The 19704-nt window shown below is 34.8% G+C and overlaps 1 protein-coding gene across 2 annotated transcripts; it reads left to right on the top strand.

Annotated features, from left to right (window-relative positions):
• The first annotated feature begins 8512 nt into the window (after positions 1-8512).
• LOC149834126 (uncharacterized) lies at positions 8513-19704 on the top strand. 2 transcript variants are annotated; one of them, XM_090009985.1, is made up of 5 exons: positions 8515-8765; positions 13612-13768; positions 18213-18263; positions 19103-19195; positions 19557-19704. In XM_090009985.1, the coding sequence occupies exons 1-5, from the start codon at positions 8596-8598 to the stop codon at positions 19626-19628; spliced, it is 543 nt and encodes a 180-aa protein (XP_089866111.1). In that variant the 5' UTR covers positions 8515-8595; the 3' UTR covers positions 19629-19704. The 2 variants fall into 2 exon arrangements, with proteins under 2 accessions (XP_089866112.1, XP_089866111.1); XM_090009986.1 differs by lacking the exon at positions 18213-18263 and having other exon boundaries at positions 8513-8765.

Genomic DNA, 19704 nt, shown 5'->3' with positions numbered 1-19704 from the left:
ATAAAACATACATTTTTTTGTGTACAACGACCTTAAACTCAATTTATATTGCAAATCTTAAATTTTGTCAACTGGGGCAACTAACATTAGGTTTTTTAAGAAATGAATATTAATGCAAGGGAGTTCAGGCTGTACAATTTGATGAAGTCCATGTAGATACGAACATTAGAGCATTTGTACAATAACATTCTTATTCAATAATGTGCTTATTGATCTCTCATACTCGGTAGGTTGAATGTTGTGTTAAAGGTTCATTTTTACAGGATAGTTTAGCTTCGACTGTTACACCCATTGGATGGTCTGGCCCATGGAGGGTATTCCTCAATAAGAAAATAGGTAATTATTTTACATATGTTTGTTAACTCAATTTGTATATGTATGTATTCTTGACTTTGTATATGATTGTGATAAGTATGATTATGATATATTTGTCTTACTATACATGGAGTGCTTGGGCAGAAACAAAGAATTAAACTTCACACATATATATGTTGTATTGTATTTTTGGGATGCTAGCTATAGTTAATTATTAGGTAATAATCTTTTTTTCGTAATGTTATGATAATCTACAAGAAGCGTGCAATCAAATTTTATAAACGCATGAGGGAGAGTACGATTTTAGAAGGTGCCAAACAGACGATAAATAAGGAGACAAAGGCCAAACAAAAGGAGAAGGATGAGACATCAGGCAAAGAGGTGCTAGATGGCAAGATATCAGAAGTTGAGTTGTTGATAATTCTAGGAAGTATAAGTTGATTACTAATATAAAACATTGAACGTAAGTTTGATAGAATTGTCAAAGATTGTATGTAAATTTGATGAAATTGTTTTGTAAATGTACTTTAAATATTCATTTTAGGTTTAATGTTATGTATATTTTGTATGTTTAATTTTATTCTGCAGAAGATGTACATATTTGTATGTTTAATTTCATTCCAGATTTAATGTTTTGTAATAAGACATACCCAATATTTGTGATATTTATGAAAATATGCAAATTTGTCAGGAAATCTACATATAAAGAGCATATTTGCAATGACCTTATTTGTGAAGTTAGTACCTTATTTGCTATTGTCATTTAAGATTGCTAACTTCACGAAACTTCACATGTTATATGCGCATATCACCATATATTTGCGGATCGCCTTGAGGATCAGATACTAAAAGAAGATCTGCACGGTTATATGCAAACTTTGTACTATATATGCGAATTTAGTAGAATATTTATGAAGTTTAAAACATTTTTAGTTATAGAAAGTTCACAGATTTGGTTAAGCGAACTTCATATTATATATGCAAATTTAGTGGACTATTTGTGAAGTTTCGACAAGTTTCAGTTATAGAAAGTTCACATATTTGGTTATGCAAACTTCATACTATATATGCAAATTTAGTAAAATATTTTTAAAGTTTTGATATGTTTCAGTTAAAGGAAGTTTACATAGTTGGTTATGTGACCTTCATACTATATATATTCAAATTTAGCGGATTATTTACAAAGTTTCGACAAGTTTCAGTTACAAGAAGTTTGCAAATTTGGTTATGCATACGCCATACTATATATGCGGATTCAGTGAAATATTTGTGATGTTTTGACATGTTTTAGTTATAGGAAGTTCATAGATACACAATTCACCTAGGACATTCAAATTCACTTATAATAATTAAAAATTCATAAAAAATACACAATTCACCTGTAATATTTAAATTTACCATAGATACACAATTCACTTGTAACATTCAAATTCGTCTGTAATATTCAAAATTTTTGCATATACACAATTCATCTGTAACATTCAAATTCATATGTAATATTCAAATTTATATTGAGTAATAGTCAAATTTATAAGTATATACATTTGAAATCTATAGTATAATTCACAAAACTATATACATGCATTCACAATTCAAAGTTAATTTGTTACATTCAAACTAGATATATACAATTCAAACTAGTCAAGTTGTTAAACTTTGTATATATTGAAACTAGTTAAACTGTTAAATAGAAATTCAATTATAATTGCATTTACAATTATTTATAAAACAATGTTTACTTAATTACAATGATTTATAAAACAATCAAAACTAGAAGTCATTGATATGGTCGCGTTAGGCTCACTTGTAGTTCGTTGATGACCTTATTATTATTAGCAATAAGGCCAACTTGAGTCAGGATAATGGATTTTTTTTCTTGAAGCAACTCCTTTAGCATGCAGTTTTCAACCAATGTAGGAGCCAAATCACCTTTTTCCCCACTTGCATTCCTTTTGTGTTTCAAATTTCTCGCCTCATGTTTGTCCTCATTAATGCCCTTTTCGTAGAGGGATTGCTTACATCTCAGTCATCATAAGCATATTCCATGGATGATAAGTCAATGTCTTTATTGTCATTGTACTAGTCTTCAGATTGAGAGAGAAACATTGTTGGATAATCCTTTATTTGATCCTTCATTGTCATCGAGGCAATTTTACTAACTGACATGGTGGTTAACTGGGTCTCTCGGATGTCAACCTCTCAAACTAGTGCCCAAAAAAGCTCAAATTGTCAGACCAAACTTTGGCCATTTGGTTCTCAACTTAATTCATGTTGTGCAACCAAATGTCCCTCCTCACAATGTCTTTCTCTTGCATAACCAAATCTTGATTCTCCTAATCTTCCTTCGCTTCTTCGTAGGGGCATCCCTTTACTTACAGAATGCAGTTTCATTCATGGTTAGTCGTATATTGCATTACTTATAAAAAATATAGAAAATTGTTTCAAGAATACTTACATGTGCCCTTGCGAGCCTGTGTAATGATGCAGTGTAATGAGCCCTTCCAATGTGATGACCCAACACTTTACGATCATTTCTCTCCTCTTTCTTTCATGATTGACTTGACATTGCAACACGTGTATGCTTCCATATTCAAACTTTTAAGGATCAATATAAGGATTTACATATTAATATTCAATATAGTATATCAACAATGTTAAATAACACAAAATTTTAAGTACAATAAAGCAATAAATACATTTAACACAACCAACATGGCATAGATATTTTTTCTTCCATGCCTCGTCGCACTCAAACTTGTATATAGGTGTGCAAGTGAGGCTGCTCTTCATGTGTATCCATTGACACGATCAAAGTATTGCAATAATTTGTTGTGCGATCCATGGATCAACTTTCCACCAGTGTTGATGAATAAGCATGTGCCAAAAAGTACAACAAGAATGTTGTTACCTTCTTGTCCACCTTAAAACCACTCTTCCCTCCAATACATTGTAACTTTCCCTTCATTCTCCTCTATTGCTGAGATCATAATGCTTTCTTAACCATGATAACTTGAGTATTTCTCCTTTAAACACATCATCATCTATTTATAGATAAACATCTAACATGTGCTTAAAATCTTTTCACCTATATGCACTCACTGGCTTTTCATAACACTTAAATCTGGTGATTGGTGTCATGTCCTCTAACATGGTCGTAATCTCAATATCTTTAAACTGAAATATGTTGGTTGCTAGATTTCTGAACTACACAACAACCTTTAGGAGATTGTGATCGATGTTCCATGATGTGATTTACAAGAAATTTAAAAAATGCATCAAATTCAGCTTGTCATTCGCTTCCTTCATTAGTTTTAGGAACAACTCATGTGCTTGAAACTAGTAAAATCAGTGCATGTGGTTTGTTAGATCTTTTGAATCTTCTTGTTGTGGATCCTGCTGTCATAATTTATTTTGTTGAAATTAGTCAAATTAATCACTGAATTACACACACAAATATAATTACTTAATTATAACAATTTAAACTAATTATCTTAAAAACATGTTTCATACACACACATATATATGACAAAATAATGTAAGTATATATTCAAACATGTTATCCTAAAAACATGTTTCATACATACACACATATATGACAAATTAATGTATGTATATATTCAAACTGGTTATCCTAAAAATATGCTTCACACACACATACACACCTATCTCTCTCTCTCTCTATATATATATGATAAATTAATGAATGTATATATTGAAACTAGTTATCTTATAAAATGCTGCAAATATATATACTTTAAATTAATCAATGAATTGCAATACTCATTGTAGTTATCTTACAAACATGCTTCATACGCACACATATATAACACCTTAATTAATATATTTTTAAACTAGTTATCTTATAAATATGCTACAAATATATACCTCAAATTAATCAATGAATTGTAATACTTAACATAATTATCTTACAAACATCTTTACACACGCATATGTAATATTTTATACATTGAAATGCAAGAATCAAATTAGTTATCCTAAAAACATGCTTTACACATACACATATATATGACAATTTAACTATTGATTGAATGTTAAATTGATAATGATTATAAATATCTTATAGATGTGTATATACAAAATAACACATGTATTCAAAGTACCTGTCCACGAGCACCAGACCATATTCCTCACTGCGACCTCTTCCTCAAACTCCTCGTGTCCAAGGGCTCATCCACCCGGACTCCTGAGGATGCTTCTCTGATCACTCCATGTCCCCCTGAGCATCCTTCTATGCACTTTTCACCGCAGCCTCAACTTTTGAGTGAGCATCTAATCTAGCCAAAGGATCCTTGCCATTGCCACTGTAGGTGACATCGTCTCTAACTTCCTCTATTCGGGCATTGAGGTTAGCAACAACCTTAGAGTGAGCCGATGTGTTAAACTTCTTTACTACTGAGTCCCCTGCCACTCCTTAGATACTTTCGAGATCCACAAACTTCTTCACTTTTTTTTGCAGAATCTACCTTAGATTTGGGGCATGATAAAATTGTTAGTTGTTGTTTCTTATTCAAGCACATATTTTTGGGTTTTTGATTAGTGACACTGTATTTTTTGTAAAAAATGTCAGACATCTAGACTTTTGGCCACAACACATGCTTCCTCTCTACCCATGTGTCAACCCTACTTCATACTTCATACTTCATACTTCATATTAGGAAGTATTAGTAAGGTCATAAGTTTTTTTCTTTGGTATTATTTATTGTATTTTAACACTAGCAGATAATGTGGGTGTGGACCCCTCCATGCCACTCTTCTCAATCACCATATTGTAACAAAAAAATTCAGAATTCCTATAATAACAAAATAAGAAATATAGGTAAACAAGTACACAATCGAGACGAGATATATATACTATTAAAAATATATTGCAAAAAATAAACAAAATAGCCCATTGACAATACATAAACTTGAATCATTAAGAAAATGACAAAACAACAAACAAACAATGTTCCCTAATCATGTTTATAATACAAGATACATAACATATAAACAACCAAACTGGAGAATAATGACATACAAATAATTAAGGAACTAGTTAGACAGACAAATACTCACACAAAAATGATTTCATCAACGAAAAAAATATAATAAGCTATGAAACATAGAAAGATAACTTGAAAACCATGCAATTCTTTCACCATATAACTAACTCATGCCAATGTTTAAAAAAAAATAACTGATTTAAACCATTGCTTAAACAAAAAATAACTACTTCAACCGTTAAACATGTACTTACCAAAAAAACTCACCATCAATGATTCTTAAAATCTCGATGATGAACTACCGTCGATAACTCATCGAAAAAGTCACTGGTAATAGTGACCTAAAATTGTTGTTGGGGTAAGCGCGTTGGGGACAACAAAAAACCCTAGTTTATATGAAAATAGTTATGGGTTGAGAGCACTAAGTTTTTAAACATTCAAAGAGTCACATTTAATGATCGTATGAAACTTTGCAAAAAAAAAACACATTTTATTCATCTTAAATTTTTTTTTCTAAAAAAATCATGTAAAAAGTCCATAAATTTGTCAAAAAATCTACATACAAAGAGCATATTCACAATGCTCTTATTTGCGATAGTCGTTTGAGAGTGTGAACTTTACATAACTTTGCAACATATTATATGCACAAATCTTCTTGAAGATCGGTTACTTAAAAGAGATCAATATGGTTTTATATAAATTTTATACTATATATGCAAATTTAGTGAAATATTTGTGAATTTATAGGAGGTTTGCACATCTCACAAAATTTGTATTATATATGCAAATTTAGTCTTATATTTGTAAAGTTACAAAGTATCAGTAACAAGAGGTTCATACGGTATCTTGTGAATTTTGTACTATATATAAGAATTTAGTTGAATATTTATGAACTTATGATCATATATTTCAATTACAAGAAGTTAATAGATTTAGTTATGCAGACTTCATACTATATGTATAAATTCAGTGAAATATTTATAAAGTTTTGATATTTTTCAGTTATAGAAAGTTTGCAAATATGATCATGCGAACTTCGTACTATATATACGAATTTAGTGAATATTTGTAAAGTTTCGACATGTTTTAGTTACAGAAAATTAAAAAAAAAAGTTTACAAAAAAAGTGTGAATCCACCTTTTAGTGAGTTTGCGATACTCGGAGAGCATATCAATATTTCACATAAACTTCATGAGGTTCATTCGTGCAAAGGGTAAAATGATCATAAAAATATGAACATTTACGAATTTGGACATGAAGCGGATTTCAAAAATTATGAAGCATCTTTCATGAGCATAAAATGAAGCCCATATCGAACCAGCTATAACATGGCAAACTGCAAATTTTCCTTCTTAAGAATCGATCGAGCACTTAAGACATTTTGACAATGGAAAGTTTTTTTATTTAGGTAAATTATTCTCTTATTTAGGTAAGTAATTTTCAGTCTAAGGGTCATGTATTGAACTGCTTGGTGAGAGAACAACCTCTTTAAAGTCCTATGAACAACTTGTCCTTTTCAGACCTTATCAAGGTTTTTGAAGGTCATATGAAAAGTCATTTTTGATATGTTCACATACTTTTGCAGCATGTGCAGGAATCACGTCACTTTAGACAAGGTCACCAACACCTGCTTAAGGTATTCAAGCTGAAGGGTGTCAAGAGTTCCCGGGGGTGTGCATCCTCTGCCTCAAGATTAGAACCTCTATCCCTGCACAGGGATGGATTTTAACCTCCACCCCCTCCTTCATCCCCGTTTCATGTCCTCCATCCCCAGTTCAAACGGGGATGAGGTGGGGCGGGCCCGTTTCCCTATAGTCTATTGCCATCCTTTAGAAGGATTGGGGATGGAGTGTCGCGGGGAAAAGTGTAAGTCCATCCCCGAACGGGGATGGATTTTTAACCTTCGTCCCCGTCTCCATAACCGTTTCATACCCTTCATCCCCGGTCCAAATGGGGCGAGGCAGGGCTCCACTTTCCCCCGGTCCACTGCCATCCCTAGAGAGAGAGAGAGGCTATATTTTGTCCAACTAAAATCATAAAGGAGGATTGCTTTGCAGGGATGCAAACGGGTTGGATCCAGAATAACTAAATACATAGGAATTCAGAGCACCGATTGGATCCAGAACAGCAAAAAATAGCAAAATCTCCATCTTGGATCCTACATATTTGCGTCCTCATCGCTGTCATGACATATATCCTCCTTAGGTTTGATGCCTAACAAACTCATTTCTCTCCATTATTAAGAGAGGGACAGAGACAAGGCAGAATGAGGTAGACGTCCACTATCATAACTGAAGGGTCTTACATTCCAATCTCATCGAGTTATTCCTCAGCTTACCTATATTAAAATAAAAAAAGAAAGGAAAGAACCGTGGGTCCGTGGTAGGATCCAAACGCCTCTTGTTAGTGGATACCAGAAAAGGAGTTTCATATCCAAAGATTGTGCATCTATTAACTCCTCTATATTCTCAAGTTCCAAGGTGTAATTCGGCCAAACTCAGGCCTAGGTGAGGACCAACATCAACACCTCATCATTTCACCAGTTTTGGGAATAGACTTGCAAAGATCCGGGATCGGGATCCACATTTTCAATTGGATCAAATCTGATCCATTTGTGTGTGTGTGTGTGTGTGGAACAAATTATTTAAAACCTTTTTTTTACTAGATCCAATACTATCAGATAAAGTTCTAATACGGATTCAGATCTAGTTCATTGGATCTAGTTTAAATTCAACATTTTTCTCCTCGAACCTGGATCAGGTTCAAACCATTTACATGTAATACAAATTTTCTGGCAGCCCTAGCGAGATGCCTGGTTGTGCCCTTAAGAACACATCCAGGGAATGCCTGACGAATATGATTTGGGTAGGATATCTGATTGAGTCCGAGTCCGAGTCCGAGTCCGTTTATTTGGATTTAACAGAGAAAATGGTCTGATTACTATATTAGTAATCAAACTCGTGTCCATAATCCAAGAGGTCTGACACCCGAATTCAAGGCTGAACCAAATCCAAATCGGATTGCATGTAAAATAAGTCCGGTTAGATATTTGGATCCAGCAATGCCTACCCGACCCGTTTAGTCAACATTGAGGGTGCGCCCCACCTGTTAAGAAGGGAGCACGCGGATTGGGATACCCAGCCCCGGATCCAACAATCAGAATAAATCAGAAGAGAGAACCCACCCTGGACAACATAAACACGGGAGGAGGAGGAAGAAGAGGAAGAAGCAAAAGAAGGCGAGAGGGTGTGAGGGGAAAGGGCGAAAAAACCACCGAATGGACGAAGTGATCACGGCGGCCGACGGATCTTCGTCCCTCCACCACCATCGGCTGAGCACATTCGCCTCCTCCCTCCGCCCGCCGCCTTCCCTCGCCACCAACCTCCCTCTCCTCTCCGCCCTCCTCGCCTTCGCCGTCGCCCAATTCCTCAAGCTCTTCACCACATGGTACTCTCTCCTTCCTCCTCCTCTTCTTTTCTCGATTCGCTAGCGGGTGTCGTTTGCCGCAATGTTTACCTATCGCTCTCGTGGTGTTTATCGAAAACTCCCTGAATTTATCAACGCTGAATTATGGATATGTATTGTTTCCCCTTTTATCTTATTTTCCTCTGTTTTTTTTCCTGTTGAATTGTGGTTTCTTTGGTTCAGATCGAGTGATTTTTTTTGTCTTTTTCCTTTTAGTTTCAGTGTGATTTTATGGCATGGTTGTGAAGGATGGTGGTAATTATCGAAGTTGATCTACTTATTCTGTTATAATGACGGACATGATTTTGTGATGTGGTTGGTGTTAGTTTCTCGCTTGTATTTCATCGGGAGATTTTTGTGCCTCGGTTTTTCTAGGGTGTTTGTTTCATTTTCGAAGTGCTGTCTGATGGCCGGATCGGTAAAGTTCTTGCTGTTTTAACTCCTTTTGCAACCACTCTGTAAATTGCAGCCTCAATTTTCATAATAAAACGGAAAAGAAAAAGGGAAGAAGAAAAGTAGGGAATATGCTGCTTACTGTATTGCACTGTCCAGCAATTTTGCAAGTAATTGTTGAAATGCATTTGAAAATTTCTTGTTTGTGAGGTAAATCATACATTTCTAAGTGGTTTGATCAGAAAGTTGAGCAAAAAATTCTGGGCTCTATGAGTTTGTTCGAATAAGTTCCACATGTTCATTTCTGGATTCACCATGTTGATTCGGCATCTGCACAATTGTTATTGAGGTGCAAGAAGTGATAGTGGAACTAAGGTTGCGAGGATAAAGCAGCTGTAATATGGAAAATACTAACTGTTCTAATGATATCATATTGCAGAAGCAACTTATTGGGAAGTATGATGGAAGTTACAAACTATAAATTTGATGATAAGCACAATCTAAGGAGACTTGATGGAGAGTACTTCAAAGTATGCTTTCAGTTGTGGGATCTTTTGAATTGTGCGAGAAGTTGGCGGCACCCCATGGGTGCGATGTGGCTTTCATAGGAAAAGGCACTTGTTTTGTGTGGAAGCCTACGGGCCCCACTGTTGTTTTCTCACGGGGTATTTGTTTCAGCCCTTGTGGGAAGGGCGGCCCATTTCTTACAAAAATGGGCCTCTTTCCCTTGTTTTGGGCTGAAACAAACACTTAGAGGCATGAGTATTAAAGGGTTTGGTATAAGTATTTAATTGGACATTGAGTATTGGTACATTATTAGCGTATATCTCATATTCCCTTTTGCATTAGTATGATTGTTGTTTGGCTTTAGCCCAAAAGATGCATCTGTTGTTATAATAAGGCACTTTATGAACTACTAAAATTATTTAACTGGGGAAGAAAAAATTGAGTTTGGATCGAACTCAATTTGAGGTAATGGCAAAACCATAATTTATAAACATTTTAAAGATTTAATTTATGTTATTTGAAAGTACGGTAGCGTTCATTTGAGATATATCCCGTATGCATACCATGATGAAATTGAGGAATTTACATGAATCTAGTATGTGAGAAAAGTACCCTGAATTTTTTTTTGAATTAGACTTAGGATCAAAATTTCGTGGACAGAGGGGTAGTATGTAATGCCCATAAATTTTTTGGGATTATAAATAGACTATTTTGACATAATTAATTAAATTAATTATCACTAGCTGTTATTAGATTATTTATCACTAATATTCCAGTATTTATTAAAGTATTGGATCATTGAATCTCGAATACATAGTGATTATAGTTAATAATATTTTTATCTAGAAAATTTCAGGGGAAATCCCATTATAGTCACCAAGACCAATGCTTGACAAGGTTAGGTGGTTATTTTTCTGCTACGGTCCTTAGGTTGACTGTTTTCAACCATTCTCTTAGGGATAACCAGATGAAGGTAGAGCCCACCCTTTTATAAATTTGAGATAACAGGTATATTTAGAAAAATGGGAATGAGAATAGATGTGAAGACTTTTCTCAATAAGGAACAGATGTTAGGTTCAGCTTGAGGCACATTATCATGGTTGTCAAGATAGTTTTTACAGCATACTTGAATGCTAATAGGATCTATATCATGCTATACTCAGTTTACAACAAGGTCCATCCTGATAATTCTTCAAGTAGTCATCAAACACTGGTATGAAACTTGAATACCTCATTCATAATCATATCTATCATGCACCTGATTTACTCTCCTCAGATGTACACCTTGAAGGACTTTATTGACTTCTGCTTCAGTCAAGTTGTCTTGGATCAGATTTGTGCAAATCCGCATGTGTGTTATTGTCTTGTATGAGGGGTTGGTTCATGACATTCATTGTTGCTTGGTGGCAATTGACTCCATAAATGAGGAATATGAACCAAAGACACTAGATCTGGTTGCTACGTTACCACTTAAACTAGATAGAATTTTTCATTCTTCCAGCTGAAAAGGTTAGTTACACTCAAAGTCTTACCTAGATCCTGTCACATGGGAGCGGGTGAGGGGGTGCGGCACTTTCAAAAAACTTGGGCGCGGGGGTGCGGCAAAAAAAAAAAAAAAAAAAAAATATATATATATATATATATATATATATATATATATATATATAAAGTCCAAAAATTGGACATAAATGACCCTGGGTGTGTTGACTACACCCAGGGTTAGGTTGACCACATTGGGTGCGGGTGCGATGCGGGTGCGATGCGGGTGCGGCACCTAGTTGAAGAGTCCCTGTGACATAGCCTAGATCTCAATGCATATGCTTCGACGTGTAGAAATGTACACATCCTAAAACCTATGTCACACGGACTCGGCTAGGGGGTCGACGCACCCGCGTCGACACGCCCCGACACGGGTGCAGACACGGACACGGGGCGGACACGGTCAACCAAGTGTCGAACTTGGTCAACGCACCAGGGTCAAGTCCATCCACATTTTGGACTCGGTCAACTTTGACCAAAAATATTTTTGTCCAATTTTATGGCAAAAAACTAAAAAAAATCGATATATATATATATATATATATATATATATATATATATATAGCCGAGTCCCCATGTCCAAATTTTTTGAAATTGCGCCGCACCCGTGTTGCACCGGCACCGGCACTCGCACCCGCACCCACACCCGCACCCATGTGACATAGCCTAAAACACTGGTGAGCATCAGGCAGACCTGCATCAATAAGGTCCAATTCATCAGGATTTTTGGGTTGACCCAGACCTGACAAGTTCCTGTCTGACAATTGTCAGGCTGAGTTCAGGTTTAGGTGTTACTGTGCTTAGGCATAGATGTCTGGTCCATGGGCCTGTATGTTGAGTTGCTATGCTGGGAAATTGGGCTGCAACCCATGCCATTCTGCTTAACATTTAGTTCATTTTTTAGGAACTTTCCAAAGTGGTATTGGGACATTAGGTTTGGCCAAAAGTATCGGCCCGAGCTGGACCAAAGTACTGTTAAAATGTATTGTATATGTGATATATTTGTAATGTATATATATACATATATATTTTGAGGATATATATATATATATATATATATATATATATATATATATATATATATATATATATATATGTGTGTGTGTGTGTGTGTGTGTGTGTGTCTTTTAGTGTGTATGTAAACTGAAATACCCCTGAAGGGTATTTCAGTAAATTCATCTTGTAACAGGTGTCAGTCCACTAGGGACTGACAACCTCATGTTGTTTAGTTGTTTTTTATTTTTCCTTTTTATTTTGTAAAGCTGAACAGCATTGGGTGCTGGTCCAACTAGCTGTTGAACCAGCCCCAACAGCTACTTGGCCAGCCCTTTAGTACATGGAGTGCCTATTTAAAGGCACTCATTCCTCTTGCAAAAACTATGAATGTTGCTAAGCATATTTGAATGAACTCTTATTTTTCATGTGTTGCTCTATTTTGAGAGTTTGTGTGATTAGCCCTTAGTGACTCTTTGTATTCGGCTCATTAGTGACTTGTATTTGTGACTGTGCACCTTCGTAGCCACTTTGTGGCATTGCATTTGTGCACTTTTTGCTTCATTACATGGTATCAGAGCCTTTGGTGCTCTTGAACAAAAGCTTGAAGATGAAATTCGTGGGATTGATGGAGCATTGGTTTGTTGGTTGATTGCCTTGAGAAACACACAATCAAACTTCTTCAACACTTTTTCCCTGCTTCCTTCTCTTCTTCTTTCTTCGTATTCTTGTCTCCATTCTTTCCTCCACTATGGTTGATAAATAAATTGTAACGGTGGTTCCTATCAAATTTGATGAAAAAAACTATAACATGTAGGCCACAACGCTGAAAAAAATACTCATGGGAAAAGAATTATGGCATTTTATTGATGGATCCGCATTGGAACCACAACTAATTCTCACAAAATTAGTTATTGGAGCCAATGGTGGATCAAAGGAAGAAAGCCTTAAGGGGGTTGAAAAGGAAAAGGCTGTGATTGATTACAAAAAAGCCTATAAAGAGTAGAAAGTAGGCCATGCTAAGGTTTTTTTCCTCTTTATGTAGTATGCATGAGGAGCCTTGTTCCAATATTCTTGAATTTGAAAGAGCCGAAGAGGCTTGAGAATATATTAAACAAACATATACCCAAAAAGATGTGATACACAAATGAGATTTCAAAGACAAGGTGCATAATTGCAAACAAGGTGATAAGACCACGGGTGTAGTGTCTCCTTCTCATCCAAAATATGTTTTGTTTAGGATCTCCCGTCTGGGAAGGGTATATGCTTACTGAAAATGTTAAGAACTCCTTGTTCTTTAACTGTTGGATTGGAAATTCTTGTTTGATTATTTATTTACTGAATGCATTATATTTTTCTTGCTTAAGCATTCAAGGTTTTTATTCTAGAAATGCAGGTTTAAAGAGAAGCGATGGGATTCTAAGCGGCTGCTTAGTTCTGGCGGAATGCCATCATCACATTCAGCTACTGTTACTGCTCTTGCTGTAGCTATTGGCTTTCGAGATGGGGCTGGAGGGTCATTATTTGCCCTTGCTGTTGTTCTTGCTGCTGTTGTATGCATTTCTTAATCATATTTTATTACTGTTTGTATTGCTGGATATGTTCTGTTATATGATTTTATTATGTCCATGAAAATTTATCTTCTTCTTCAATGTTCAGACTAAGAAGATTTTGGATCATTATTTATAAATTCATTATTGGCAGCTGTTTGCTGTCTGTATTTGTCATTGTTTGAATGCTACCTGTAGTTTTCAGTTCAGGTTAAGTGATGTTAGGTTTTATAAATTTAAAAATGTAGATGTTTTTTATTGTGGAATATCTAGAGTTAGTCACATTTTTTAATATGCTAGATAAATTCTTCTTTGACCTTTTACCGTGATTATGGATGATTTCAAACAGTCATAAAGATCAACAATATTTTGAATCTATCATCATTTTAAATTCATTAACTGATATTTGTAGAATTAAAACAAGATAATTGAACATATCACTATAACTTAATTTATTGCAGTATTATAATAAAATAATTGTGAATTTTTTAAATTGAAAAAAAATTATCAGGCAATGTTGTCATGACTCATGACTCATAACTCATACTATTGCTTTTGTTTTGGTTTTGGTTTTCAAAACATGGAGTTTGCAAAATGAAGGGAGGCCCTTTTATAGCTAAGGTATGCCTCCCTTCCTCATCGAAAGAAGACTAATAATGAAAAAACACCAATTGCAAATACTGAATGCCAATAGACAAATAGTCAAAAACCAAACTGCAAATAAAACCTAAATGCCCTTACCTATTAGAGCTATCATTTGACAGATGGGAGCTGTGTAATATTCGTCAGTGGTAGTTTTCAATGTATAGATGGGAGCAGTAGCAGCTTTCATACTAGAAGCCTTCCATGTGTTTAAAGTGTGGGTGTCTTGCATGTGTATATAACTTCAGAAACTGAGGGTCTTGTAATATTGTACCATACATGGGACGTGGGTGCATTAGATTATTAACCTTTCAATGCTATTATTTTAGAACAATATGTAGTTTAAACATAAATACTTTAATTGACTAGTTATCACATCAGACTGGTCAATCTATTTCTTTGACTGCCTATGCTGGTTCCTCTTTGTTAATAATGATTCTGGAGGATTTCTGTCATCATATCACAACAGAAGATTCGTAGAGGTGAGTCCTTGTTTTCTCCCTTTCTTTCATCCTTTATCTTCGAGTTTCTGTTTTTTTTTTCAATCACTTTTTTCTTGGTTTCAACTCTTTCTTTCTTTTTCCCTTATCCCCTTTTTAAATCTAGTTCTTGTCATTTGTTGTTTCAACAAAACACATTGCCAATTGTCTCTACAGAGTACACATCCAATGGTATATCAAATTTCATCACAGATCAATCATTTTTGGAGCCATTTTAGCATAATCTTTTTATTATTAAAGAAAAGGAAGGTATGAATTTCTGTTATGGATGCCATGTTCTGTCATGCTGACACCAACTTTAGCATGCTTAATCTGTCATTTAAGATGGTATTTTATCTTCTCTTTTGATTACTCCATTTTTAACCTTCATTTATTGTCTTTTCTTTCTTGGTTCTTTCATTACCTAATGGAAAAAATAAAGCTTACTTTTGTGATAAAGTTTGTGTCCTTTCATGGCATTGACTCCTCTTCCTTCCTCAATTTGAACTAGCTTGTTTTTGAAAAAGTTAGATTTGTCCAGTTTCATTACTTGGAAGAAGCAGAACTTCCCCTTCCATTTGCTCATGACTTGATGGTCAGCTCTACTGTTTTTCCACTAGAAATGAATTTGAAGGTGTTTGTCAATATGCATCTAGCTGCAATCTAGATTACATATCTTGGAAGTGAAATGATCAAGTTGTGGTGTCTTGCACAATGGCCATTCTTTCATAAGAGATGTTAATTTAATTTAAGCTCACCTTTATAATGTATTGCCATTGGGAGAGTACCTCATCTTTTGAAGAATTCAGGCTTTGCTTTTTTTGTTATGAAGGCTTGCACATGATTTTGCAAAGAAATCAAGTAATCAATATAGGCATAACAGCTTCAAATGGATGTGACAGTAGTAGGAATCCAGGAGCTAGAATAAAACATATGGTCATGGTATTATTCCTTCACCTCCTACTCCTGCAACCCACATACCTAATGAGCCATCTGTCACTTGCTAAACATGTAGAAAATGATGACATATTTTAGTCAATTGCGGTCACAAGTATATTTTTTGTCATCCACAATCACTTGCCCTGCAATTTTCATCACCCGTGCAATCATGATCTTCCTTTTATCAGTCATGACCACCTTTATCTGTTGTCTCACAGCTGCAAGCTCAGAATCCAAAGCCTTGGTTGCATCTTTCAATCAATTAAGCACGTAGTGAAACTTTTATTTTTCCACATAGATGCAATAGTAGCAAACCTCTTTATCAAATCCATGGTACTTGGACTTAAGAGCAGCATATCCCGTACTTGCAGTTGCAAGTGTGATTTCTAATGCAATACCTTAACAAAAACGGAACCAAGCGGATCTAGTATGAGTTTTTCACCATCTGAGTTCGAATCCGTTTAACCAACATCCTATTAGTTGAATATGGTATGGGCCACATCCGATCTGAATCCAAAGATATACATCCCTATCGTACAATAGCCTAATCTCTAGTGTCACAATTCAATATTTTAGCCTTTGTCAGCTTCTACATTCAACATGAACCACGAATTAGATGAACTGAAACATGACAATGGCCTTGAAAAAACATACTATTTTATTGGAATGACATGACAATTTAGGAGGAGCTTTGTAAAGTATTTAAAGGTCTTTACATCTCTCATCTTCAGTTAATGTCATCTTCACGTAAAGATCCTTCATAGAAACAAATGAAGGTGAACTATGCAGAAGTTAGTAACTCATCAAATTGAAAAACTGAAAGAAGATCACTATGGTTATATAAGGATCTTTACATCTCTCATCTTCAGTAAACGTCATGCTCACATAAAGATCCTTCATAGAAACAAATGAAGGTGAACTATGCAGAAGTTAGTAACTCGACAAATTGAAAAACTGAAAGAAGATTACAATGGTTATTAGGAAACAAAAAGTACTATTTGTTGGATTCGGTCACAAAAAATCAAAATCATATCCACATCCGGTTATAATCAGATACGGTTTTGGCTTACCAAATCCAACTAAACGGAATCAAATTCGGTCGGATATTGGATAAAATCTGATTCATTGACATCCCTATACTATCGTAGTTAGAATTTTTCTTGAAATATTATCTAATGGAAAACTTATACTTTCAAATATTTGTAATCCGTAAGGACCATTACATTTTGGGGAATAAGGTTTGTACATAAGGAAAAATATCAGTGTGAACTTTGAGGTAATATTTGCATATCAAATTTCCAAAATGAAAAGGCACTATGCTATTAAATTTTCTTCCCTGTTTCTGATGCTACTATCCATTGCACAGTCTGATGATCAAGTTGCCTGAGGCTTGAGTGATGTCACAGTGTTGGTTCTTGCTAACTTCATTAGGGAGATGAAATCCAACACAAGGCTGAGAATCCTTGGCTGAAGATGCAGAAAAAAACAATTATTGGTCAAGTTTGGAGCACTTTCTTGTTACGGAAATAACTTAGAAGGATAGTTGAGTAGCAGAGTTGTATCCAAGGGTCCTGGGATCAAACCTGCAGTTTTCTAGTTAGGATGTGTATCCAAATAGTGCCCTCAGATGAGTTTTGGATAAATTTTTGTGGGCCATATGATGATGACTCATACAACGCATTTTACTCAAAAAAAACTCTTACAGAGCATTTTGAATGAGCTTGAAGAGGTTTACTCTTAAATATCGGCACTTAATAAGGTTGACTTACACTATTATCAAATAAGTTTATATGGATTATCGTACCTCTTATTATGGAGATACACATGGAAAACTTATTTAATGTGAAGGTCAAAAAGGTAATCTTTCTTGGAAAATAGAATGTGTTGGTTTTGTTGTGACAATTGAAAAGGTGATTCACATCTAGTCCAACAATCAAAATGCTTAACTGAAAGGCAAATGTAAAATCAACTATTTGCTTTCAGTTCTACCTATGTGGCCAGATGCAACAGGGAGCTTCCCTAGCTGGTTGAGCCCAATTGCAAGTTCACCCTTTAATACGACTAGAGGTAGGAATTTATGTTCACTAACACATTGTTTGTGCTTATTCTACATGAGCATGTTTATTAACCTTTTGGTGGATGAGGGTTTTCCTGTTACCACATCTTGTTTGTTTTGTGCTTAAATAAGTTCAAGTTTCCTTTCCTTTTCAAACTCTAAACATGCTCTGAGACTTGTCATTCATTATTCCTTGTATCAGATTTGACTACTCTAATCTGCTTATTTTTCTTACTGGTTTGACGTTTAGTTGGTATTTATTCATTATCTGCTTGTGCTTTATTTGTTCCTTGTCTGCTTGGACTCTACATTCACTGAGAAATCTGTTTAGGTAATGTATGATGCTTCAGGTGTTAGACTGCATGCTGGTCGGCAAGCTGAGGTATAGTTCCTTTATTAGCTTTAATTCTGAGCTATTTGTCTTTTCTATGTATACTCATCTTTAAATTTTCCATGACCCCCTTAACATGCTTTACAATATGACAAACTATTATTTTGGAACTGTCATGCAAATTATCAGAACCTTAAATCTTTCATGAGGATCCACACGATGTTAGATGATTTGAACGTAAGTATACAATTTCTTAGGTTATTTTACCAATAAAGGATGAACTTATCAACTAGGAGACAAAGTACAAACGAATAATAAGTAGCACATAGAGATCAAGGTACCCTAAGATTTGTAACTGAAGAACTGAATAGTCATGCAAGAGAGTTATGATGTTAAAAGCCATAAAATATAATAACAAATAGAAAACAACTAAACAAGTTGCCATCAGCTTTCTAACTAGAGAAGTTTTTTTTTTGTTTTCTGATGAGAAATACTGGGGTTAACCAGAGAAGTTATTATGATAAAAAGGTCACAAAGTTAAAGTCATATAATATTAATGATCAAATTTGCTAAGATTGCGATTCTCAAAATAAGAGAATCAATTATCACGTAGAAGGTCCGAATTATGTCTTCTCGTTGTCCATCTTTTTTGTCATTCTTTAAGGATCACATTATCTTCTTCATTTGGCTGAATTTGTACTGCTTTCTTCAACATTTTGTTCGTCTGCTTGCAACTTGAAAAGGCAAATGACAAACTTATTGGTGAAACCTGCTCTAGCAAGCTGACCAAGAACTGTTGTTTTTTAGTTTTACATATTCCACAGGGTAGTTGCTCAGTATTCATTTGTTACTCTTATATTGATTGTTTTGTTCTTTCATTAACAATGCAGTTGCTTAATCAAATTGTATGTGAACTACCACCGGAGCATCCTCTATCTAATGTAAGGCCCTTACGAGAACCTCTTGGTCACACTCCACTTCAGGTTTGTTTCTATAAGTACCACCTGGATACCACTTTTGCTTTCTGATATTCCTCAATAATATGCTGTTACATTTCTTAATATTCTGTGCTAGTAAAATTTATATATCTTCTGATTGTGTATATTTCCTGTAACAATAACAATCGTAGATGTTATCGATCAAACCTCTAAAAAAGCTCAACTCATGTGGATGTAGTGGACATAAAGTCTTGTCATCCTTAGAAAGCTACGTTAGTTATCAAATCAATTCAGAGCGAATCATTGCAATTACTAAATGCTTATTTTATGTATTTATGTCAATCATCTAAATGTCAAGATCATTAATGTTTTAAAACATATTTGTTTGTTTCCTGATCTTGTGCAGGTTGCTGCTGGTGCAGTGCTGGGTTTTATCATATCCTTCCTTATGAGAGAATCTACACCCTCTGAGACTTGATTTGTTACCAAGTACTGTTATGTGTTGATGATAAAGTATTTCAAATTTTAGAAAAAAATCCAAATCCTTTATTCCA

Source organism: Nuphar pumila, chromosome 6 (genome assembly GCF_984573655.1).
Source record: "Nuphar pumila chromosome 6, dmNupPumi1.hap1.1, whole genome shotgun sequence".
Lineage (NCBI taxonomy): Eukaryota > Viridiplantae > Streptophyta > Magnoliopsida > Nymphaeales > Nymphaeaceae > Nuphar > Nuphar pumila.
Note: the sequence above shows the minus strand (reverse complement) of the source record. Positions and strands in the feature narration are given on the sequence as shown.

Excerpts from the sequence above, each read along its gene's own strand:
- LOC149834126 (XM_090009985.1), top strand. The coding sequence starts at position 8,596 with ATGGACGAAGTGATCACGGCGGCCGACGGATCTTCGTCCCTCCACCAC. Across the intron at positions 18,264-19,102 it reads ATGCTGGTCGGCAAGCTGAG|TTGCTTAATCAAATTGTATG; the intron begins GTATAGTTCCTT and ends TTAACAATGCAG. Across the intron at positions 19,196-19,556 it reads TTGGTCACACTCCACTTCAG|GTTGCTGCTGGTGCAGTGCT; the intron begins GTTTGTTTCTAT and ends GATCTTGTGCAG.